We start from the raw sequence: 25,680 nt of genomic DNA on the forward strand, positions 1-25,680 counted from the left end.
GTAAGTTGATTCGATATTGGATTCCCGATAAGGAATTTCTCAGGTAAGTCATGAATGTTTATTCAGTATATGAATATGAATATCGATATTGGTTTCCTGATAAGGAGGCATATCATGGTAAGTGATACTAATGTTGGATTCCCGATAAGGAATCATATCTGTTATGTGGATTCCTGATAAGGAATCGTTATAGTGAAGTTATGATACTTATTGCTTGATAAGAGGTTGTTTATAGAATATAAGAAAGTGATTGTTAGAATACGAAAGCATAAGTGTGAATTTCCATCAAGAAATCGACTAAAGGAAATGAAGAGTATTACTTATATCAAAGTTGGTGACCTCATATTCCTACTATGGAATCGTGGTAAGTTAAAAGGTTGATCAAATGAGAATATATGAAACGTATCATTGTTAGGAGTACCTTAGCGTGTTTGCTACTATGTGATTAATGATGTATTATGAAATGTGGAACTAGAAATATAATATGTATGTTCAACAAGATTATTGCTGCTAAGCATGCTATGATGGATGTGATTGTTGAACTTATGTTGACTGCTGAGTCATTTTTTAAGTAAAAGCCACCAAAGCATGTGTTACTCTTGTTTATGGGTTTAGTACTCAGCTTTGCTGATGTGTGTACATTGTTTTGTCATTTCTGTGGCCTGTCACTTGGTGGGTGGCAGTATCTTATATGTTTCAGGTTGAAGCCGTGAGTTATTCTTTTGCAAGCTGAAGCGGATACGAGATGGTGCAGTATTATATTTGTTATTGAAGTGAGGACGCCACTTGTAATAGTTAAATCGTTTATTTTCTATAATGTATTTTCTTCATTTAAGAGTCGCTAGTTAGTGCTCCTGATTCTCTATTGGTTGTTGCTCCGCGAAATCGTTGAGATTGTTGAGCTTTGGGATTTGAAAATATTTTATAAATTGAAATTGCAACAGGTTCATATTATTTCTCGCTTTAGCGTTGTCCTATTTTCAAAGGAAACTCTGCTGAATTTTTAGTAGAAATTTATGGGAATAGAGTATGAGAATCAGAGCGTAGTCGTAATAGTTAATTAATTTGAATAGAGTTGGGATTTGAGTCCCACACTCTCCGATGTAGTTCGGTGAGTGTGATTGTAATAGTTCGGGTTATCTCGACCAAAGTCTCTTTCGCTGTGCTTAATCCTCTATAAGCTGGTCGGGAGAATTCGGGCTGTTACAGTCACTTTTTGAATAAACTTTTAGGGTGCGTTCTTTTCACCTTAATAAATTAAGTTTCAGGCCAAATAAGTTCAGTTCAGTTCAGATAAGTTCAGTTTAGATAAGTTTCAATCAGGTACAATCATGACAATAAGTTCCAATCAGGTCCAATAAGTTCGAATCTGGTGCAATAAGTTCCAATTAGGTGCAATAAGTTTCAATCAGGTCTAATAAGGTCCAATAAGTTCCAATCAGGTCTAATAAGGTCCAATAAGTTCCAATCAGGTGCAATAAGTTCCAATTAAGTCTAATCAGGTCCAATAAGTTCCAATAAGACCCAAATAGTCAATGATCAATAAATATATGTATTATTCACCATTGTTTTATTATTCATATCACTAATAGCTGATTATGTTCTTATTAGAATTTTAATTAAAGTACCACAATGATTATATCGTATTATACTTGTATTATTGTCCACAATTTTATTAAATGTTTGTATTATTATCTATTATTTTATTATCATATTACTATTAGCTTATTATGTTATTATTAAATTTTTTAATTAAAGTACCACAATGTATAATATTATACTTGTATTATTGTCTATTGTTTTATTATTTATATTACTATTAGCTTATTATATTATTATTAAAAAATATTATAATCTTAATCAAATAAAGTTGACAATATTAATCATCATAATTACAATATTTTGCAATTCATCTTTAAATAACTAGACACAACATGCTATCACAAGCAACAAGTGAGAGATGAAAGTGGGGGTGAGAGATAAGGAGTTAATTAACGAATTCTACGACCTTCAAGTATAAAAAAAACTAATATCAATCCGGTGCACACTAACTTGTACACCATCTCACGTGAGTTTTAACTTCACTCTCCTGATAGTGTATTTTTAAAATAATATACTGTATTTTGAAATAATATAGTGTATTTTAAAACGATATAATGTATTTTAAAATCATAGAGTTTTGCCGAGTTTTTTTTGGCATGATAGTGTTGTATGTTATAGTATATAATGACATGATATAGTGTATTTTGACATGATAGTGTTTTGCTGTGTTTTTTGACATGATAGTGTTGCATGATATAGTGTGTTTTGACATAATATAATGTATTTTGAAATGTTATAATGTAGTTTATTTGTATATTACACAAAATTATCATAATCGATCGTTATAGTGTTTGACATGATGGTGTATTTTGACATGATATAGTGTATATGAAAATGATATAGTGTATGTTTGTTCAGAACAACTGTTTTTGTTAAAATTTTAGGGCGAGAGAATCTTATTGAAGAGAGAGAAAACTGCGCAGATTTTGGAAAGCGGGAGTGACTAGTTTGTACTTTGTAGTGGGGCACGTGTCTAAGCCTGGTCCACACCATTTCTAATGTGAACCTGGTCCACACAAGACGGATTGGTTCAAGTAAATGAAAGTAGAGTGAAAGTTAATGAGTTCTACTTTAGTCATAAAACTGAAGTGGAGTGAGAGATAAATTTTTCCATACGTGACAATTTCTCACTTGTTAGCAATAAATGTCAATCAACTTTTGATTTTTTACTAGTGCTTATGAAATCAAAACAAGACTATTAGATATATTAGTGGTGAAAGTTGTGTATAAGCAAGTATATAAATAGTATATTTTTTGTTTTATCATAAGAGATAATTAATAATAATTACTTTTTTAAGGGAAAATTTTTGATAATTATTATTTCATAATAAATTATTAAATTTTGAGGGGTAGTATTTACATTAGGGGTAATATTTATGTTAAACTCATCAATTTTTTTTGTCTAATAAGGTCAAATAAGTTATAATCAGGTCCAATAAAGTCTAATAAATTTCAATTAGGTCAAATAAGGTCTAATAAGTTTCAATCAGGTCCAATAAGGTCTAATAAGTTCTAATCAGGTCAATAAATTTCAATCAGGTCCAATAAGTTGAATCATGTCCAATCAGGTCTAAAAGTCCAATTCAAGTACAATAAATTCAGTTTAGTCCAATAAATTCAGTTCAATTAAGTTCAGATAAATTCAGCATTATTCCAGTACAAATAATGCATCTTAATTCCCAAAAGTCCTCCTCCATACTCTTACAGTATGTTTGATTCATTTTTAGTAAAGGAAAGGATGAGAAGAGAAAGGAAGGGAAGAGAAAGGAAAAAACCTTAACTTCCCATGTTTGGTATAAATTTTCTCTTTCCTCCTAAATTCCCCCGCTTTTGGGAGAAAAGAAAAGTAAAATTTTATTAAAGAGTCTTTCCTTCCAATTCCTCTCAATTCAAATAAGCGTTTCCATTTCTAATTGTTTGGTATGGTGTTAAGTAACAAATACCGTTTTCAAAAGGAAACATAATCCCTTCCGTTTATTACCCTTATCAAACTAGTGGAAACAAATCATGTTTTCTTCCTCAATCATAAACCTCTCAATTGTTTCCAAACAACAATTAAAGGTAACAGTTATTATTTTCATTTCCCTTCCTTAGTCCTTATCCGTATCCTTTCCATCCCGTCTAATTGATTATACCAAACGCCCTCTTAATATTTTTTTTAATAAACCAAACATTGAAAAGTAACAAATTTTCTTCCGCTTCTTTTCCTTTCCTTCCAAATTCTTTTTACCAAACAAACGGTTAAACCCTACCGGGTAAAGAACTAGGGTTTATCAGTTTATGATACCTTTGAAGTTTGAACCCATCCATGGCTGGTTGATCACTTATGCTCTTTTCCATGGCACTTTCCATCTGTAAACTTGCAATTTTAAGCAGACACATTTCTCCTATTCCTCTTTTCTTTTACTCTTGTCCGAAACTCCTTTTGCTCAGTAATCTATCTCTATCATCAGTTTGCTGGAATTCTGATGTGCCCACTAAACTTGTTGATGAAACAGAGTTCATCATCAAGCCCTCTGAGAGCCCAGGTACCTATATTTTTTGGTGCCCAATTCACGATTCTTAATTTATTGATACGACGTTGTTTATATTTTGACAATTTGTTTAGCATTTAAATGATACTTTTTTTGTCTCAATTGGTAGAAAGTGGTCTTAAAGCTCGAGAATGGAAGAAAATTAGTTCCAAAGAACTTGGGATCAGTACATCATTGATTTCTGAACCTACTAGGGTGGTCCTTAAGAGGCTGAAGAAAAAGGGTACTGCATATATCACTGAATTTATACTGCAACTTTGAGTTCTATGCTTTGAGTGTTATGTCGTAGTGCATGTTGATATTATAGAAAACTATCATGGGAATTTAATGAAGTTTTATTTTGATAGGGTTTTTATTGGCTGAAAATTATGGTGGCATTAGACCTTATAGCCTGAATTTTGCATAATTTATATCCGATATATGCAAATATTACATATAGTGGTGGCATTTTATTCATTTTGTATCGTATTGTTCTTACTTATTTTACACTTTTTAAAATTTAGCAAAGTTCAGAATTAAGGGTGAACTACAGCAGAAGAGCAAAGATTAAAAGAAGTGACAGTTTAGGACGTTTGGTTCATGTATTAGTATTACCTGTGTGGATTGTGCTTAAATGCTAGATGAATGGCTTGGAGACTCTGTTTGTAACATTGTCTTACATTAGGATGGCAAAACCATATAGAACCATTTTTTGGCCTTTTTCTATGTTATTCTGTAATACTGTAGTTGGCATCCGAAAGACTAAGGGCTCTGTTGTTGATTGTGAACGATCTTCTTTCCTTCCTTCCTCGCTCTCGTTGTCTCATTTTATGTTCGGAATTCTATCATGGAGGTAAAGTCTTGGACAGCTACACTAACTTGATGGGAGGTCATTACATAATTTCTTGTTTGTGGTTGCCTCTAAGTTACGTTGCAGCTACAGAATCGTACCAAATCAAGAAATTTTGGCCATAGTTTTCTTAAAGAAACCTTTTTATTGAGATAATAAATTTTTTCCCTTTTGTACCCTGATTTTATAATTTACGTTTGGTATAGGATATGAGGTTTATCTTGTTGGAGGCTGTGTTCGAGATCTTATCTTGAAGCGTATACCGAAGGATTTTGATATATTGACCTCTGCAGAGTTGAGAGAGGTTATTTGTGATCATTTTTCAAGTCAATCAGACATTGGATACATGTTGTTCTTTGAATTACCATATAGGTGTCGGTCTATGTACTTCATGTTTGTTGTACTAGTTAAAAGCAACAACTTATGCTAGTTTCTGTGCTTGCATCATAGAGCTGTGCTTACTTTCACCTTGTTTTGCAGGTAAAAAGAACATTTCCGCGCTGTGAAATTGTTGGAAAGAGGTTTCCCATTTGCCATGTGCATATCGATAACAATGTCTTAGAGGTTTGTTAAACAAACTTTTTTCGTGTACCTCCCAAAATTCCTTGGAACCATTAATTTGGAAACCCTGGACATGAATTTCTTTCCTTTTCCCTTTCATGATCTATGATTTTGGATTGATGCACTAGGTCTCAAGTTTTAGCACTGGCCAGCAGAAGTACAACAGAAATCTAAGTTTTGCTGTAGGAGGACCCATCAGCTGTGATGAAGGGGACAAAGTTCGTTGGAGAAACTGTATTCAGCGGGACTTTACAGTTAACGGGTTGCTGATATGATCTTTGTAATTTAGTGTTCCTTACTACGTTTTGCCATTAACCCCTCCTTCCTAGTCGCTTCACCTTAACAAAGGGTGGATAATTAGACAAAAAAAATATATATGTTGCTGTCTTTTATCAGGGTCTTTTATAACTTTTCCCTTTGCATGCCTTTCAGTTTATAGATAGTTCAGGTACAAATTTAACCATTTTCATCTCTACTGCTCGTCTTTTTACAGGTTGATGTTTGATCCTTTTGCAAGATTAATTTTTGACTATTTTGGGGGCCTGGAAGATATTAGAAAAGCTAAAGTATGTAAAGTCAATTGATTGTTCTACCGAAGAGTGTGTGTCTGTGTGTGTGATTATTATACTTATTGAGTCACATACTTACACATTACATTCTGCGTCACAGTTGCAGACTATAATTCCTGCAAGCACCTCCTTTCGCGAGGACAATGGTGGGTTCCTTTCCCCTCCTAATGTTATCCATATACTTCCTTTGTTCTGTTTTAAATGAAACATAGGGTGTTGGAACGGGAATTTAGAAGAGCAGAGAGATCGAGAGAAAGAAAGAGAGGGATCCATGTCATGATGAGAGGAAGGAGGGAGGGAGGGAGGGAGGGAGGGAGGGAGGGAGTTGAATACCAAATAATTAACGTTTCATTTATTTTGAAACATCCTAAAATATTAAGTGTCATTTATTTTAGAACAGAGGAAGTATGTTAATCCCCCCCGAAAAAATCCTCTTCTCCTACCAAAATCTAGTTTTGCAATTATCATTTTTAAATTTTTATTAGTTTAATATGGTAGCTATGCCTGGTAAAACCTCATCGTGGCAGATTCTCAAGCTTACCTTTGTGTGCTTGCAGCTCGAATCCTGCGTGCAATCAGAATTGCTGCCCGGTTAGGCTTTAGTTTATCCAGGGAAACAGTTCAATCAATTAAAAATTTATCATGTTTGATATTAAGGCTTGATAAGGTATTAAGGATTCAACTCTTACTCTATAGTGGTTGTTTTATTTTCTGGTGAAGTGCTTTCTATAAAATAAAACTGATGGTACTATGTTGCAGGCTAGAATACTTATGGAAATGAATTACATGCTTGCTTATGGTTCTGCTGAAGCATCTCTAAGATTGTTGTGGAAATTTGGTCTGCTAGAACTACTTCTCCCTCATCAGGTATGGACACATGCTATTTATTTCCCGTTTTCGTTATCATTACTTGAGTATGAGGAAGCATTCTGATGTGTCAATTGAAATTCTTCTGGAAGGCAGCATATTTTGTTCGTTGTGGCTTTCGGAGACGTGACTCTGGATCAAACTTGCTTCTGGTAGTATTTTATTACTATACAATGCTTCTGTTTTAGCTTTTGCTGCCTGTTTTATTACTTCTGCATTGGCTCGCATGTTGTCATTCCTAGTTATTTTGCATTGTCATGATCTGGCATGTTTATGTAGGCTACTTCAAATTATTGTCATCCTTATTGGACCTACACAACTCCATAGGTAGCAACTGAAAATTAGATAGCACCAAAAGTTGGCTATAAAAACATTACATCATAATCTATTCATCACATGATACAAGCAAACATGAATAGTTTGTTTGATGTAGTACCAAACTACCAATAATTTAAAATTTCTTTGTATGGAATACAATCATACACTGAGTTTCATAGTTTTAGATTTGGCTTTTACTCGGGGTTGGGGGGGGGGGTTGGGGGAGATGAGGTAACTTAGATTTGGAAATTGTATTAAAATATACTCTCTTTGTTTTTATTCAGTGCAACACATGCTTTTTCATGGTCTTCAATTTGTGACTTTGACCGCGTATATCTATAATTACATGTTAGTAAAATCTATAAAAAGTTGATATCTTGAAAATTCACACTCAAATAAATCAATTACGATCCTACATAATATTATTTTTTCTTATATATCATTAAAAAATATGCAGTCAAAATCTAAATTGTGACTATTAAAAGACACCTATGAAAAAATAGGGGGAGTATAGTTCAGTTGGCAAGTTTTAGCTCAGCTGGTGACAGTATAGCAAGTGAGTTGCTATCAATTTAAAGAGTTGTAAGTTTATTTAGAATGAGCATTCAACTTTACTTTTTCTTGACTTCCCTTATGTACTCCCTCTTCCCAATAAAATGACTTTCATTGAAATGTTTTGTGCTTTAATTACTTTCTTTGTTTCTAATAGTATATTCATGTTCTCTATGATTTTTTAGATTCATCCCAATACTAATTAAAATAAGACCATTTTTAATTACCTACCTAGATAATATTGTTAGGGAAATGACTATTGTGCTGAGAGAGGCATATTAGGCATGGAGTTGATGGCTCTTTTTACCACTCTGTAGCTAGTACTCTTTTTGTTTCAATATACTAGATTTATTTCTTCTGTACATGTTGGATCTGCTACATTTTGACATGGTCTCCAAGACACATCTTTGACCACTAAAACTACTAATTACACAATAAGTTTATAAAAACAGTATTTCAAAACTATACTTTCAGTAGAGCTGATCATTTTGGCCCGGCCCGACCCGTTTTTGGGCCGGGATTTGGGATGAATTTTTCGGCTCGCGGTCGGGCCCGTTCCGATTTTTTTGGCCCGACCTGTTTTTGGCCGGAAAAGCCCGCTAATTTAGGCCGGAAATAGTGGGCTTTGGGCACAACGATGCGGCCCGACCAACACAATTTTTTTTGGCCGCGGCCCGGCCTATGATCACCTCTAACTTTCAGGTGATTCTAACAAAGATAGTACATGATAATACTAATGAGCCAAGAAAATGCTTTGCAAAATTATATTCCATCCTGATTATATTATGTGAGGCTTTAAGCTTCACCGCAACATACACACGAGTTATAGTGGTTAAGCAGCACATGAAATCATGGTCTGATTATTCAGTTGCAGTTTCCCAGTTTTAGTCTCTTATAACTGGAGTTTTGGCTTTCTGGTTATATTGTTTTTGATTAGCCTTCATTTAGAAGAATGGAGCATTTACAATATTGATTTTTAAATGGTGCAAAACATTTCGGGATACCTGGAAATGGACATGAGGGACAAAGAAAGTGGGTTGCAAAGACCGGAAGAATGAGTTTATTGGAGGGAAATTCTGCATGTTTTTTATTTTTAATAAAGGTAAGAGAAAAAACATTAGGCTACCCTCCTCTCGAGGGTAACACCTAATGCATCGGATATAAGAATGGGGAAAGAGTAGAAAAATTACAATATGAGATCTCATAAGATGAACAAACTAGGTGGCCAACATTAGCGATCCAGTCCCCTCCAAGGAACTGATCAAAGATTATTTGTAGTATTGATAACCAGTAGGTTATCATCTTCTACAATGATGTCTTGAATACCCATTTGCAAAGCCGCCTTAATACCATGGTGAAGCGCCCAAGCCTCGACAATAGTGACCGAGGCATGACCAAGATTGAACGTTTTTGCTTGAATAAGATGACCTTGATGATTGCGGATGATGAAGCCCGCTGCTGCAGCTGACCCACGGACAGAGCCATCGAAGTTAAAGTTTAAATGTACTTGGGGGAGGAGGATCCCAAGCTACGTCAATAGATTGGGTGAGGGGGGAAAGAGGAAGGGGTGGTGCTCCTGTAAAAGGATAGCCGTTAGCTTGACAAATGTCTATTTGGGTACATGTCTGTCATTCATGAAAAGCAAAATGAGCTCTATGAACCACACGAGACGGAATCCACTTGTCACTATAAAAAATGATAGCATTTCTCTCCTTCCAAATACTCCAAAAAATGAAAATAATTTTGGGAAAGTAGGGAGAGTTTTTTCCGTCCGGGAGAAATTGAAGATTGGATGTGAATCTAGGAATAGGTGCGCACCAATCTGTAACCTGTTGTAGGCCCCATAGATCCTTTGAGTCCTGACATTGAAAAAGAAGTGGTCAATGTTTTCAATCCCTATATCACCCCTGTTACTCGGACGCAAATTTTGCCAAATACCGGTGTCGGTACGACACCGACACCGGTACGAAATCCGTGTCAGATGCGGCAAGTATCACTCGGACACGACCAACCCTAGTTTCAGTCCATAGAGTTCGAATGATAAGAAGAAAAGAGAAGAAGAAAACTCTTGAAAAACGTCATATTTAGGTTACTTAGATCTAGGGTTTGTAACTTTACATCTGAAAATCGAAGAACTAAATGTAGATGGAAGAGGACAAATACTTAGGGCTTTAAGTCGTCATTGAGAGGCGAGTAGATTCATGGTGGTTTCGTGGTGTTGAGAGAAGTTTTCGGTGGCTGCATGGTGGCTACCCGTCTAGGGTTTCTCAGATCAATTTGTCTTTTGTTTTGGGCTTCTGGCTTATGGTTGGCTGGGTTGTTTTGTAAAAGAAAAAAGGGGGCGTAGTCACGTGGGGGACTACAAAAAACAAGTTTCAATTTTTTACTTTTTTAGTTTTCTGTTTTATTCTCGTGTCTCTCTCCCTTTTTCTTCTTTTTCTTTTTCTTTTGTTGTGAAAGTACTTTTGTACTTTCTTTTTATTTCCCTTTTACTTTCTTTTTATTTTCCTTTTTATTATGTAGATTTAAATTATTGGATTTATTATTAATTTTTTTTAGATTATAAGATATTAATTTCGTGTTCCCGTACCCGTGTCCAAATTTCGGACAGAGTCCTCGTGTCCTGATTTTTTAGAAGTGTCGTACCGGACATACCCATACCTGACAGAACATTGCGTCTCTAACAGCCAAACTATTATGACAAATTTGAGCTTGAGAGGGATATCCAGCTTCCATATCCATCGATAAGGCCAAGGTGGTTTTGGAGGGAGTTCATGGGCAAGCCAAGTGACTGATTTAACTGAGAACACCCCACTAGAGGTAGGACCCCGAATGGGAGTGTCGGGTACATCATGAAAAGGGAGAGGAATGCCTTGAATTTTCAGAGTTAAATGCCTTGGCAAAACTGCATTTAGCTTTGCTAAGTCCCAAGTATGATTAAGTGTGATGAAGTGTTCTAATTTGAGATCCACATCAATGGTGGTCTGATTTTGATTGAGCATTGAGCATAGACTGTCTTGGCCTAGCGAGTTATCTAGCAAGAAAATAATTTGTTTCCCATTACCAATTTTCCATCTAAGGCCTTTGCGTAAAAGGTCTCTTTGTGCCAGGATCTTTCTCCACATAACGAGGTTTAGGAGTGCATTCAAAGAAAGTATTTGAATGTAGGTACTTTTCTTTGATAAGTGTGGCCCAAAAGTTGTTGTGTTGGTTAATGAGATTCCAACCAATTTTGGCTAAAAAAGCTTTATTCAAAGGGAGGGATCGGCGGAGGCCAAGACCCCCTTGAGATTTCGGAGAGCATACAGTTTTCGATGCAATCACAGGGGTATTATTTTTATCTTTATTTAATAAGCGATGAAGAACATGAGTAGGCCGGGAGAGACTCGAGATTAATCTGAATCAGAGTATGAAGACCTGCTTAGAAATGAGCCCTGACTTCCATAATTGAATTCGTTGCAAAGTTTTAGCCAAAAGATGACTATGGTCCTTTTTTTTTCGGGTATTGGGTAATAGGAGCTGAAGAAAATTCCTAAGTAGCTGCTAAGACAAGCCTTTGGTGGCATATTGAAAAATCCAGCAAGCGATGCTTTTCTAGCATTCAGTATTTTCTGTAAGAGTACTAAAGGTGATTTTTGGAAATTGATCATTTGGCCTGACATCGAACAAAACTCATCTGGGATACTTTTGAGTTTTGTACAAGTCGTCGTTGTTGCTTTACAGAAAACAAGACTGTCATTTGCAAACATGAGGCAAGGAATAGAAGATCCTCTTGGGCTTATTTTAAACCCTAAACCTCTTGGGAGCCTGCTTACATTAGCGAGCTTTTGGATCAAAACATCCATACAAAGAATAAAGAGATATGGGGAGAGGGGGTCTCCCTTCTCAGCCCTCTAGAAGGCTTGAACCAATCAGTAGATGAACCATTTATTTTTATGGAGTAAACTGTGTTGACACATTGTTTAATCCATTCAATCCATTTAGGTGGAAAGCCTAACTTATTGAGTATTTGCCATAAAAATTCTCACTCAATGCGATCATACGCTTTTTCCATATCAAGTTTAAGGGCACAACAACCAACTTTACTTGTGGATTTCTGGAATGTGTTTATAGTTTCTTGAACGATAAGGATGTTGTCGTGAATGGATCGTTTTGGAGTGAAAGCATTTTGTAAGGGACTGATATGTGATTTGAGAATCGGACATAGTCTTTGATCAAGCAATTTAGAGATTCCTTTATAGACATAATTAATCAAACTAATTGGCCTGAAATGACTAGGTGTTTGTGGAGTAGGGTTTTTCGGGATAAGAGCAATTAAAGTATGATTCAAAGAAGTAGGGAGTTGTCTGTGATGGAAAAACCCTTGAATAGCCATACACATTTCTTTGCCTACAATTGGCCGCCTGGAAAATATTTAGCCCCAAACCCATGTCAAAGAAAGCAGCTTTAATATCATCATTTGAAAAGGGTGCCGATAGAAAAGAGGAATCAGAGTCAGTTACGATGGGTTTGATGAAAGAAAGGTCCATTGGCCTATTGGCAGAAGTAAATCTGTCTTTAAAGGAGGATAAAAGGAGATCTCTTATCCCCTCGTGAGAATCCACCCATTGATCTATATTATTTTTCAGTCGAAAAATAGATGAATTGGTCGTTCGTTTTTTCATCTTGTTGTGAAAGTATCTCGAGTTTCTATCACCTTGCGATAGCCACCGTTTACGACTAAACTTACCCTAGTTGACTTGGCCAAAGAGAAGTAACGTCTCTCTTTGAAGGATAAGGCGATTAATACGCTGAACTAAAAATGGGTTGAAAGGTTGGTCCCATAGCCTTTGTTCCAACGATTTTACTTTTCCACAATTTCCAGTTAACTTAGTTTAAGTGTATGTCAATTTTTTTTTCTTAGCCCAATTCTTAAAATGGGATTTAATTCGATATAGTTTTTGTTGAATTCTAAAAAATCAAGAGCCCCGTAAGGAGAGGTACCAATTTTTTCTTACTATTTGATGCGATTAAGGGTCGGTGGCCCAAGCATTTTGAAAGCGAAAAGCTGGAGCTCGCGTGATATTATCATATTTTGAATCAAAAATGAGTGGAGCGTGATTCGATATTGTAAAGGCCCCATAAAAGGATTGACATTGGGGAAAGATGGACATGAAAGAAATGCTGGCAATTGCTCTATCCAATCGTTCATCGATGGGGTGATTGTGAATCACTTTTTTCCATGAGAAGGAGGATTGGGCTTATGGCAAATCGATATTTTAGTCGAAGTGAGGAGTTTTGGAAGGCGCTTTAATTGCGATGGGGAGAGAGAGCGACCTCCAATTTTATCATCAGGATTTAACATTTCATTGAAGTCACCAATGGCAATCCAAGGTAGAGAAGCTATGAATTCATTTAAGTAGTTCCAAAAATATGGCTTAGCATGTTCTTGTGCGTACGGCCTGTAACTATAAATTCTTGGTTGGTTGGCTTGAATTTGATATTGAGATGAGCACATCTATCCGTAGTGGAATGAGTTGAAACATTGATATTACTATTATTCCAAACTATCCAAAGAGGCAAAGACCCCCACAATGGTTAACGGGGTCGATGACTAATTTGTTATCAAAATGAAGCGTTGTTAGAATGGTGATACTATTTTGATGCGAAGTCATTGTTTCAAGGATGAACATGATGTTAGGTTTATATTTATTGCGAAGGTAAACAAGTTCTACAAGAGCTTCCGGCTTCTTGCCCCCTTGAATATTTCAATTTATGGTTCTCATATGGATGCTTTTTTTATCGGGTTTGGTGCAAAAAACACCCAAGGACCATAGCGGATGGTTAACATCTGGTTCATAAAGGTTGAGAAGAACCCAAGCATAAAGAAAATAACAAAGTGACAATTCATATAGCGAGGAGCGAGAGGCACATCCACAAACGTGGTCATAGCAAGTGTCAAGCACTTGGTTCCGTAGCGAGTGGCTAGCACTCGGGTCGAGTATAGTATAGCAATCCATTTCTTGATGTTTTTGAACTTACAATTACAACGTTGTTGCGAGAAAGTAAGCTTATACAAAACAAATACATAATGCAACGTAAATGCAGCTTGAGAACTGAAGTAAGGAACTTCAAAAAATTAGGCGTAGGGTGGGGGACGTTGAGAAGAAATGCATGTGGCGGACAATTTGGGCTCGAATCATCAAATTGAGCAATAGAACTCCAAGCAAAACTGGGTTGAAAACGTAGCAAAACAACCCTCCCTGACGATGATTGAACTGCTAAATGTGTACAAAGGAGGAACCACACGCCAAAGCAATTGTACCAAAACCGATTGCAATTCCAAACATGAAAAGGTATAAGACAGGACCCATAGGTATTTGCAACACTACTTAAGAAATAATAAAGGCTGAGATGCAACTGGGACCTGAGCAAGGAATGACAAACAATGTTCCAGACACAAAGAGGTGTAGGTTGATCCAAAGATCTCCTAATTATTGTGATTTCCACACGTGAAACTTTACAATGTTGAGAACCTTCACGGTAAAAGATGTACCATGGCAGGACAAAAACTAGAGCACATGACACAATACAGATGGTTACAACACCAATGAAATTATGGTAAAACACCCACTGAGATCTCATGGATCGAGTGACTCTGCTTAGGAAGAAGCAAACGAACAATCTTTCATAGGTAATAAACCTTTTCTGAGTAGGATTGATAAAGGAACACCCTCGACGGAAATGGAAAATCAGAATATAACAAAGACACTGATAGAAAACGACAATGAAGTTCGTAGTTCCAAGAACCAATAGGAGGTCTAAACCATATAGTGTTTCAATTAAAGAGGACATATTATAGTAAAAAGCAAGGCAAAACCACAAGTAAACAGAGGAACATGGGGGAGATAACACTACAGAACCCGTAACTATAACCAATTTAAGAAGGTCATCGGGAGCGATAAAAGTTGAAGTCATGAGGTATACAACTAAGGCAGAAGAAAACATAAGTAAATACGAAAATATAAGATTAGCTTTATGAATAAATTCTCAATCTTGCCAGACAAAAACATTGGGTCGAAGAAACCCCAATTACGTAGAGACGAATTTAACATAATAGCGAGAAATTGTGCATAAAAACTAGTCAAGCTCAAGAAAAGAATATTTAGAATAACCAGACTTAGGCATATGTTACCCTTCAATGATGCAAAGTATGCAATGGAAGGGAACACAATCCAGCACAACAGCACAAACAGAGCAAAATTCATGATAGCCAGAGGATTTGAACTCAATCCGCCAATGAAAATGGTATATAAGACTGACCATAAGCAATTAGAACCCAAAGAAAGGATAAGAAAACTTACCTGGAAGCCAGCATGGAGGTGGAGGCCCTTGATTTGTTCGACAGAACTCGGACCTGGACAGGGACCGCCTTCCAATGCGAGACTTTGCATCGGATCTCCTTTCTGGCTCACGAGAGGGAGGAGCGAAACAAGCTCGCCATCAGTCAGAGCTAAGAAACTCCGATTTTCGCAATGAAAAAAGAGATTAGGCTGAGGGAAAATCATTTTGAGGAGGATTGCAGAGAGAATTTTGCTCTTGGGAGGGAGATCTGAAGGTTGCTCGAGGAAGGCTAAGGGGTTTGCTTGGGGAGGATGCTGAACAGAAGGTTGGGGTTTCCATTTTTTCTTTTTTCTCTTGGGTTTTCTCTTTCTCTCTCTAGAATGCTTAAACATCTTATGGGTCCGTACATTCTGCGTGTTGTGTTCTGGTAGATTGGAAGAAAAATAATTTTTCATACAATTTTGAATTGGCAACTTCATGTTGCCTCTTATCACCTTGTCAGATCTCGAGTGTATTAGTGACAAAGCTTTATTATAAGCTTGGTCTGTTTGAAAATCAGATTAGCTCTTGAAATTTTTCTAATGTTCTTCATAGAGGCAATACGTGAGTAAGTTTGTTGTACTGGCATTAATCCCGTACTTGATCTCCTCAATTTCTGTAGCGTGGCTTGGTGAACGCCTAACTTTTGGTCACTCCAATAAACGTTTTAGGTTTCTGCTATTTTCTGGAAGAGGTTATTTTATATACCCCAGGTTATACGAAATCATCTCATGACTTTGATTATGCTATTTTCAGGCTATGTTTGCAAACCTGGACAAACTTGTGGCCCCAGATAGGCCATGCCACAGTAGTTTATGGTAAGAACCTATCTAAAAACTTGAGCTTCTGCAAGAAATATTGAAGTGAACTCTTCTGTTTGTGAAGTTTAGCTGTGAATCCCATCTGTTGTTTTATCCTTCAATACCAATCTTGTTTCTAGTAGCTGATTGATTGGGTGGAGTTAGTAGTAGATGTCACTCTATTAAGCCAGACCAGTCTCTTTGTGTCAACTGAAATGAGATACATTGGATAGCCTAATATTTCTGGCTGTGCTGGAAATGATGTGGTTGCTGCATTTTGGAGCCATTGGATTTTATGGGTTTCTTCATCTGCCTGGAACTTGTGAGCATCTACTTTCAATACCCACCTGGAAAAGATTCTGTGGATTATTTATAAAGCATTTTTGCATGTCCATTTCAGGGTCACAATCTTGGCATTTCACAAGGCTCTATCTGACCATCCTAGGGCTCCTTCAGTAATTGCTGCCTTTACACTTGCTGTTAATAATGGCGGGGACATTGCAGAAGCAGTTGATATTGCGAGCTTGATTTCTCGGGCTAGTGAACAGAGCTTTTGTGAATTGCAAGAATCTCAGAGTTTGGAGAAAATGGTACTGAGGGACCATGTCCTGTGTCTTGCAGGATCAGTTAATCGTGCTCTTTCCGATATGACCGATGGAAATGTTGTGTCAAAAGCGATGGCTAAATATCCTCTGGCACCTTACTCTGATTTGGTAACACTCGAACTACTCATCTATATATACCCCCCCCCCCCCAAGTTTCTGCTTCTGTCCTAATTTTCTTAGTTTTGTATGTATTACAGGTATTTATTCCACTGGGATTATATCTAAGAGTTTGCAGGATTTTTGAATGTGTTGATAAAGGTAAAGAGAAGGGATTTTTGCCGAAGAAGGATGGTAAGATAGATTATCAGATGTTAGCTGTAGGAGGTTTGCAGGAAGTGAGGCACATGTTTGCTAGGGTAGTTTTTGAAACTGTCTACCCCCTTAGTCTTGTTGAAGATCACACTATTATATATTGTAACGCCGATACATTCAAAAGAAAGAAGAGGGGGGGGGGGTGTGCAAGAGATAATTGTGATCTAATAATGTAATACACTTTTTTGGTAGGGTTTTCGGTTAGCATTTACTTCCTTCGTTTTTTTATAGATGCTACATTTCCCTTAAATGGAAATGTCATAATAGATGCTACATACCATAAATGGATTCCTTTTCACCATAAAAATCTTAAAATACTATTAAAAAGTTGGTGGTCCCCCACCTTCTCTTCTAAAATACTCATACTTTTTCTTTAACAAATGGTTTTTTATTCAAAAAGTGGTGGTCCCTTATTTTCTCTCTCTACCTTTCTTAAACCTCCCCCCACTTTCTCTATGTAGCAAGAATAAAAACACGGAGGAAGTATATTACTAAAGGGTATGTAAGTGCAAGGGTATTGACTCACTGATGATATTAAGATAAAGTACAACATTTTTGCGTTTTTATTCCCAGAATCTTCCCACGTAATAAGCATGTTTATGCCAAAGAGCGTTTAAGAGTCAATCTTTGTTTGGCACATCAATAGTGGTGTCAGAAACATATTTGACCGCTAGGTCAATCTGATTCTGATTTGACTTGAACCTGGTTCGATCTGTGAGGGTCAGTCTCCAGACCTGATTGAAACCGAACACACCTAACAAGATTATATGCTGACATGACCAGACAGACGTGCATCAAACTCGAACCCGACCATACTAAACCAGATATTACTAAAAGCCAATTATTTTTTTATATCAATAAAATCATTTAAATATCTAAATTTATAAATTTTCATACATTTAATAATTAATTAAATAAAAAAAATAAATTATATTTAATTTAAGAGTTAAACTTTAAATATCATGTACTTGTTTATATTTTCTATAATTACCTAATGTCTCCATTTTCAAGTAATATTTAAAAATATCTTATTGAATCATATACTTCAAATTTATTATCTCATTTAATATTTTACTAATTTTTCCTCATTTTTCTACCAAATTATCCCATTTTAATATTCTATCAAATAATATCTCGAATTCTCGTAACACTACACTAAACAATGACATATGAGCTTATAAAAATCTGCAATTATAATAAATTATAAAAAAAAAGCAAGAATTAGTGAAATTACATAAAAATCACACGAAAAGAATAAATGTGGAATTATATGAAATTACACAAAAGTCAATAAATCTGGGGACGAAATTGAACGATATGACACAAACAAAATTAATCAACACAAAAATTAACAATTAAACTAAAAAAATGGTAAGAAAATCTTGTACGAAAATTAGATCTTGCCGGAATCGATGGACGACGTCTGAGAAGAGAAGCAATTTGATGTTGGCGGTGGTGAGGAGGTGACGAAGAAGGTGGTTGAGTCTTTGACGAGCGATGACCTACGACGAGCGAAGATCGACAACGACAAGCGAATATTGACGACGACGACGAAGAGTGAAGATCGGCGAGGGATGGAGTAGGAGGGGGCAGTGCCGTGGGTGGTTGAGAGTTTGGCGACAGAGGAATGGGGTTTGAGGGGGTGGTAGGCTGAGGAGAGAGAATGACAAAAGGAATAGGAGATGGTTGGAACTTGATGAGAGAGGGATGGGGATTAGGGTTTTAGAAAAAGGAGAGATGGAAGAGAGAAGGGAAATCAGAAATGGGAGATAGGTTTGAGTCTTTGAGAGATTGATGGTTAGATTTTGATCCTTCTCAAATCAAGGGTTCTAATTCATGATCCATGGCATTAATCTTTGGCCAATAGGAAAAGAGAATTACCTAGCACATGAATTGATGACTTATCACATGATTGACAATCTTAGATTTTTTATAATCTTACTAATTCTTGTCTTGGTTTGGTAACTTCTAACTTTAATAATTAGTCAATTATTTTATTAGTTTGAAATTTTAATCATTTTTATTGAAATTATTATGATTAGTGTTTAAGTATTATTTAATTAGAGTTATAAATTGAGTTTGTAAATTCTAATTAGACTCTTTATAGCGTTGCTTATACAACTATCAATCTATTACTCAATTAAGTAATAGTATAATTATATTTACTTAAGTAAACATATATGTAGTGGTACATTATATTGACATAGATTATCGACTTACAATGTTACATTTATTGATCTCGTCCAATAGCAATTTGTTTCAATCCAATTACATGTTTTTAGTTTCGAAATGCATTTCACATGAAGACTATTAGATAGAATATTGTATTGTTCTTGAATAAGCTTATAATCAATATTGATACATTCATTAATCTTATCTACTAACAACTTCTTTCAATTATTGTGAACAAGTTAGTGAGTTATTGAGTTGGTATAATTCTAAGTGAGTAACTGATTAAATGCTAAGTTAACATGTGGTTGCTAACACGTTAGTAACTAGTAAGTACTTGTTAACTTATTGACTTATGGTTGTTATGTTTACCATCACTTATATAAACTATTGTTATGTTTATTGTTATTATCAACATATTAACTCTCGTTATATTCACTTAGGCGATTAGGCCTCATATGAACCGTTGTTGTAAATATATGATTGTCATTTGTTATAATATCATAACATATCAAGAGTCGTATACTAATTTATAATCAATATAGTATTACTATGGTTTTACAATTATATTAATACCAATTTACTACTAAAATGATTAAACATATTGATAAAATAGTTTGTTTATACTTTATCATATATAGTCACAACATAATACATATATACCGTGTTATGTTTGTTATTGTTATTGCTATTATTAGCATTATTGCTACTATTACTATTAGTATTTATATTGTTATTATTGTTAGTATTTCTGTTCTTATTTGTATTATTATTGCTATTGTAGCATTGTTACTATTACTGTTATTATTTGTATTATTATTATTATTATTATTATTTTTATTATTATTATTATTATTATTATTATTATTATTATTATTATTATTATTATTATTATTATTATTATTATTATCATTATCATTATCATCATAGCTATTTACAAACTTATATATCAATCATAATGCTTATAATAATAAATCATTTATATAAACCTTAGAATTGATCGTCTACTCGTTATTATTGTCGTTGGTTATAATATATAATATTAGAACATATGAAGAGTCGTCCTATTCCATTACTCATCAGATTGGTTATATGCAATTGATTAGTCGAAATAAGAGTTGACTAAGAGAATACAATAAACATCACGATAAACAATATAATGTTTTATTAGTTTTTTGTTATCATCCATGTATTTAGCGCACACTTACATATGTATATATATGTCGATCTTAATGCTTTTAATAATACGATTCCTTCAGAATCCATTACAAAATCAAAATGACCCGACAAGGAGTCAATCGAAGTTGAATCAACGTTCAATAGGAAATGGACCCAATGCTTCACAATGATCGAACTATGGTCATTAGTGATTCAACCGGAGTACACTTGACTCTACCCAAGCATACATGAAACCCAAATACGATTTATGCAAATCCGGTTAAAAATTGTCTACAAGCAATCATTCCCGATAACGGGTCGACTTGTAAATGGAATGTTCAAACCTGTTCGACACTCGACAATCCCATGATTCAAATGTGATCGACGCAGTTGAACAAAAACCTGACCAATCACGACATGGGACATTGACTGACATAATACTGATGTGTCCGGATCTGACCTAGTTCACCCTGGGTATACCCAGAACCTGTTTGAGAACCTGTTTTGACACCACTAGATATTGATAGCTAGATTAAAACAAGAAAAATAATGGACAGAATTTATGTGATGGAAAAAAAGAAAGAGAAGACAAGAGACGGTGATGCGGAAAATCCCAATGAAGGTGGATAAAAACTGCGAGTGGATATGAGACCACCAATCCACTATGGTTCGGGTGTTAAAGTCATTATAATTATAAATATATTGTATAATTCATAATAAAATAAAAACATTATGCAAATAGTGTAAATGATACCAATGGAGTTTAAACTACAGGTTAAATGGTAAGTTAGTGAGTCTAGGGATGTCAATTAGGCGGGACTGGTGCGGAGGATGGTACCTCCATACTCGCACCAGTATAAAATTCCAATCCCCATCCCCGCCCCACCAGGGAGAAAATTCCAGACCTATATCCGCTTCACTTGGGCGGGGATGGGACGGGTCTCCTAGTTGACCCGTCCCACTACCATCCCTATTGAATATAAGTATTCGCAGATAGTTTAAACTGTAATATTTGTTGCGAAAAAGTTGTTTTGTGAGGCAAGTTGTACTACATGAAAAGTATATCACTTGTGATGATATCAGATAGATCATAGAAGTTTATGGAGGGATGGATATCAAATAATGGAAGTAGAGACAATGGACCAACTAAGAATAATATATCAAAGCTATGGATAAATTATAGATTTATAGTAGCTTACAGATATTTGTGGAGTGAGTGATAGCTTATGTAGAGAATAAACAATGATAGTTTCATGCTAAATTTTGAAGTTCTGATGGGTGGTTATGAGTGTGTTTACAATTCTAGGAGTAGGAGTAGTACTGGAGAAATTCCTCCTCCCCAACGTGGGATTTGGCGGCCCTTTTTATAGCCTCTATGGTATCATTATTTGGGGAATATTATTGCATAGTGGCTCCTTAATCTCCTCTCCCACTAATCAGTTGTGGGAGATCCTCTTGTTAGTGTTGTTGTTTCATCCCTTGTATATCTCTGATTTTGTGGAGTCAGTGCGATCAATATTCCTTAGTTTTAGGAACTGACTTTAGTTCTCCATGACATTATGCTGTTAGTTGCACAAAGATAGGATATAGGTAACATCTTCGCACATCTGGTGTGACATCGGGGCATGCCAAATTTGACCATAACAATTAACCCCCATTTTCTTAATTGAAGCACGTCGAAGATAAGGAAAATAATGCACGTGTCACTCTATGTCTACCGTTCTTCTCGCATCCTTGGCTACCAACATGTGGCTATCAGTTGATGACTTTTGTTTGTTGTCATGCTTGTTGACGTCTTTGATCTTTGTTTGATCGTCATCTCATAGTCATTAACTTACAAGAGAAACTATATGAACATCACTTTTGAAACTTTATTGGATCGTAAATGAGGTGATATTTGTCTTCGAAGATGAGCTAGTGTCACAACTAATGTTAACATTACTAAGGGATTATTTCATAGGCGTTTCACACTGGTGCCAGAGTCATTAAAGGTGTCTTGGTTCTTTTGTCATCGTGTATTTGTTGGTGACATGACCAATAAAGAGTCTCGGAATGAATACATAGAGCGATGTCAAATCATATGTCATATAACATATCGTAGGAGGAAATATGGCAACATGGCCACTTAATATGTCATATAAAGAATTATGGCAACATGGCCAGTTAATATGTCGTACAATTTTTTTCGGCGACGTGGCCACTTGAAGTATCGTATAGACGTAGAGGAGATCTAGCGGAATGGCCATCTAAATTATTGTGCGTGGGACGAAGTCTCACGATAAAGTCGTCCAAAGTTTTGTGGAACAAAGTCTTGGTGAAGAAGCCGCTCAAGATGTCAAAGCATGAGATTCTAGCGTCAAAGCCATCAGAGTGTCGTAGTATTATTTTAGTCATTTTGTTGTAATAATCGAGGTTCTTTTCCTCCTGAATTATAAGCGATGTCGCCTTGTTGTATCATGATGCAGATGTTATGTCATAGGTTACACATCACTAAAAAAGCATGTGTGCATGTCTTCGTAGGTGTAGACGCTTTGTGTGTTTGAACATATGCATGCATTAGCTCAAGACTCAATAGCTTAAGTCAACAAATGAAATAATCATACATGCATATGTTGATACACAATGTTAAACTCAAAGGTCTTACTAGGTGCTTGGGTGAATTTAGGCGAAAATACAGTTCCATGTCGATATGGCATCATAGCAAACCATGTCATCTAATTTCACTTAGCTAATGCATTATCCATTGTTACAAAACTCACGTTTATATTGAAACACAGATGTCATGACATATAAAATTCCACCATCAAAATATATAATATGTGTCTAGGAAATACGTCATGTTTGAATACTACGTGTGTTGTGAAAAATATGTATATTTTTTCCTCATGATGTGATCTTTAAACATAATAAATGAAGTGATCGTTAGTGTGACTGCCAACGACTGGCGTTAAACTATATGTGCTTAGTAGATGCAGGTGAGAAATAAGAATGAGTGCCTTAGGAATGTTGGTATGTCAAAGCTAATAAATCATGTGAATTGAATTTCATGTGATGCTATTGACTCGATGCATGTTCCATGCTTTGCAAACTCTATGTAGTCCACGTTTATGAGATTATAGTTGGTCCCTATTATCCTACATCAGAACCGAATTTCTTCTGGTTAAAGAATCTCTTTTTGGTTGCTTTGGAACAATTAGGAGATTCCCTAGAAGAAATAATGTCAGTTTGGTGCTTAGCGACTATCATCGCGTCCTCTGGTAATAGGCATTGTATTGTGTATTGATATGCCCCGCGTCGCCTTCTAATTGACGTCTCGTCGTCTAGAGGCAGACGTCGCGTCGTTTTGAGACAAGCGTCGCATCGTCTTTTGACTGGCGTCATGTCGTTTGTCATTAATTCTGCGAAAGAAAGGACACAACAACGAATGTTCTTGTGATAACCAAGTTAGTAGTGCTTGTAAGGACCAATACAAACATGTGTAATAGATAAGAAACACAATAGAGCATTCAAATGTTAGCAATAAGTAATTCATAGGGGTCAATGATACAAGTAAGAATTGCATAATTTCAGTACTCATCTTATGTTCCAAGTGCACATCAATAAGAATATTTCAGATCCAAAATGCATGATTGACAACGGCTGTTGCAACTATAAATTCTACTTCAGCGGTAGATTGTGCGACAACCTCATGTTTTCTTTGAACTCCAAGTGAATATGCCCGAGCCAAATCTAGAACAAAAACCAGAAGTGCTCTTCATGTCATCCAAAGATCTAGCCCAGTCACTATCTGAGTAGCCCTACAACTCGAAAATGTGTGAAGAATAAAACTTGACTCCAAAACTTAAAGTTCCTTTGACTTATCGCATTACTCGTTTTGCATCTTTAAGATGAGTTTCATTAGCACAGTTCATGAATCTAGATAAAACACTTACAACATAAAGAATATCGAGCCTCGTTGCTGTAAGATATATTAAGCAACCAATCAAGATTCTATAGTGACCTTCATTCACCTCTTCAGTTCCATCATCCTTGATGAGCTTCTCCTTTTAACACATAGCAGTAATCATGCTCTTATAATTCTCCATGTGAAATTTCTTCACAATATTCCTCGCATACTTCTGCTGACCAACAAAGATTTCACCTAGTTTTTGCTTGATTTCCATACCAAGAAAATTAGACATTTCTCCAAGTCATTTCAAAGATTCGCATCATATCTTCTTTAAACAGGTGGATAAGCTCAATGTTGCTGCTAGTTACTAGATGATCATCCACATATAAGGAAAACAATAAAACTTTCTCATCTCCTTTTATGTATAACGTGGACTCACTAAGGCTCTTAACGAAGCCTAACTTCAGCAAGTATTCATCAATTCTGCTATAGCAGGCTCTTGGAGCGAGCTTGCTTTAAGCCATGTAAATCCTTCTTCAGCATATACACATTTTCTTCATGCCCTTTCACAACAAAGCCTTCAGGTTGCTCAAGATAATTTTTTTTTTCAGAAGACCCTTTAAGAATACCAACTTGACATATAGTTGATAAAATTTCCATTGCTTATGTGCTGCAATGGCTAGTAATAATTTGACGGTGTCTAGTATTGCAACGGGAGCAAAGATATCGAAGAAATCAACACCAAAAAATTGAGCATACCCTTTCACAACTAGCCTCGTTTTATACTTATTGATTGAGCCATCAACATGCATCTTCCTTTTGAACACCCATTTGACTCTGATCGTCTTCTGATTCTGAAGTTTTTCAACTAATTCCTATGTCTGATTTTTCTCAATCATGGAAAGCTCCTCCTGCACTGCAACCCTTCATTGAGGATCTTTCTCTGCTTCCAAATATCCTGTTAGTTCAAGAACAACTACATTACACATCTGATATATATCAACAAGTAACCTGGTACCGTGTACAGGAGGATCGTCAACTAGCTCATCTTGAAGCAAATCAAGAGGTTGCTGAATTTCTACATTATTCCAACTCCACTTCTTATTCTCCATGAAGTTCACATCCCTGCTAATTAGAATTTTTCTAGTGTTCGGTTGAAAAACACTATAAATGTCCGACAAATACACCTGGCTCACCTTTCTTGTCTAACTTGTCTTGCTTAATCTTTGGTACATGAGTAAAGAACAAACAACCAAATACCATACGGTTCTTCAAAGTTGGTTTATAACCATACCAAGCTTCAAAAGGAGTTTTTCCATCTACTGCCTTTGTAGGGAGTCTGTTGAGGAGAAAGACTGCAATATTTGATACCTTTTGCCCAATATTCTTTCGGAAGATCCTTCTCATAAAGCATACACCTGGCCATCTCCATTATAGATCTATTTTTTCACTCGCTGACCCCATTCTGTTGTGGAGTGTATGGAGCTGTAAGCTGTTGCTTTATGCTATCCTCCTCACAGTATAAAATTCTGTTGAAGTATAATCTTTGCAGT

The 25,680-nt window shown here is 35.8% G+C and overlaps 1 protein-coding gene across 2 annotated transcripts; it reads left to right on the forward strand.

The window, feature by feature from the left end:
- Window positions 1-3,853: 3,853 nt before the first annotated feature.
- LOC104893895 (uncharacterized) lies at window positions 3,854-17,535 on the forward strand. Of its 2 annotated transcripts, XM_010680030.4 has the most exons (13): window positions 3,856-4,130; window positions 4,246-4,359; window positions 5,172-5,269; window positions 5,446-5,529; window positions 5,655-5,788; window positions 6,020-6,092; window positions 6,196-6,241; window positions 6,653-6,762; window positions 6,855-6,962; window positions 7,055-7,114; window positions 15,951-16,012; window positions 16,395-16,707; window positions 16,797-17,535. In XM_010680030.4, the coding sequence occupies exons 1-13, from the start codon at window positions 3,929-3,931 to the stop codon at window positions 17,085-17,087; spliced, it is 1,695 nt and encodes a 564-aa protein (XP_010678332.2). In that variant the 5' UTR covers window positions 3,856-3,928; the 3' UTR covers window positions 17,088-17,535. The 2 variants fall into 2 exon arrangements, with proteins under 2 accessions (XP_048500436.1, XP_010678332.2); XM_048644479.2 differs by lacking the exon at window positions 15,951-16,012 and having other exon boundaries at window positions 3,854-4,130; window positions 7,059-7,114.
- Window positions 17,536-25,680: the final 8,145 nt, after the last annotated feature.

This window comes from Beta vulgaris, chromosome 5 (genome assembly GCF_026745355.1).
Source record: "Beta vulgaris subsp. vulgaris cultivar EL10 chromosome 5, EL10.2, whole genome shotgun sequence".
Lineage (NCBI taxonomy): Eukaryota > Viridiplantae > Streptophyta > Magnoliopsida > Caryophyllales > Amaranthaceae > Beta > Beta vulgaris.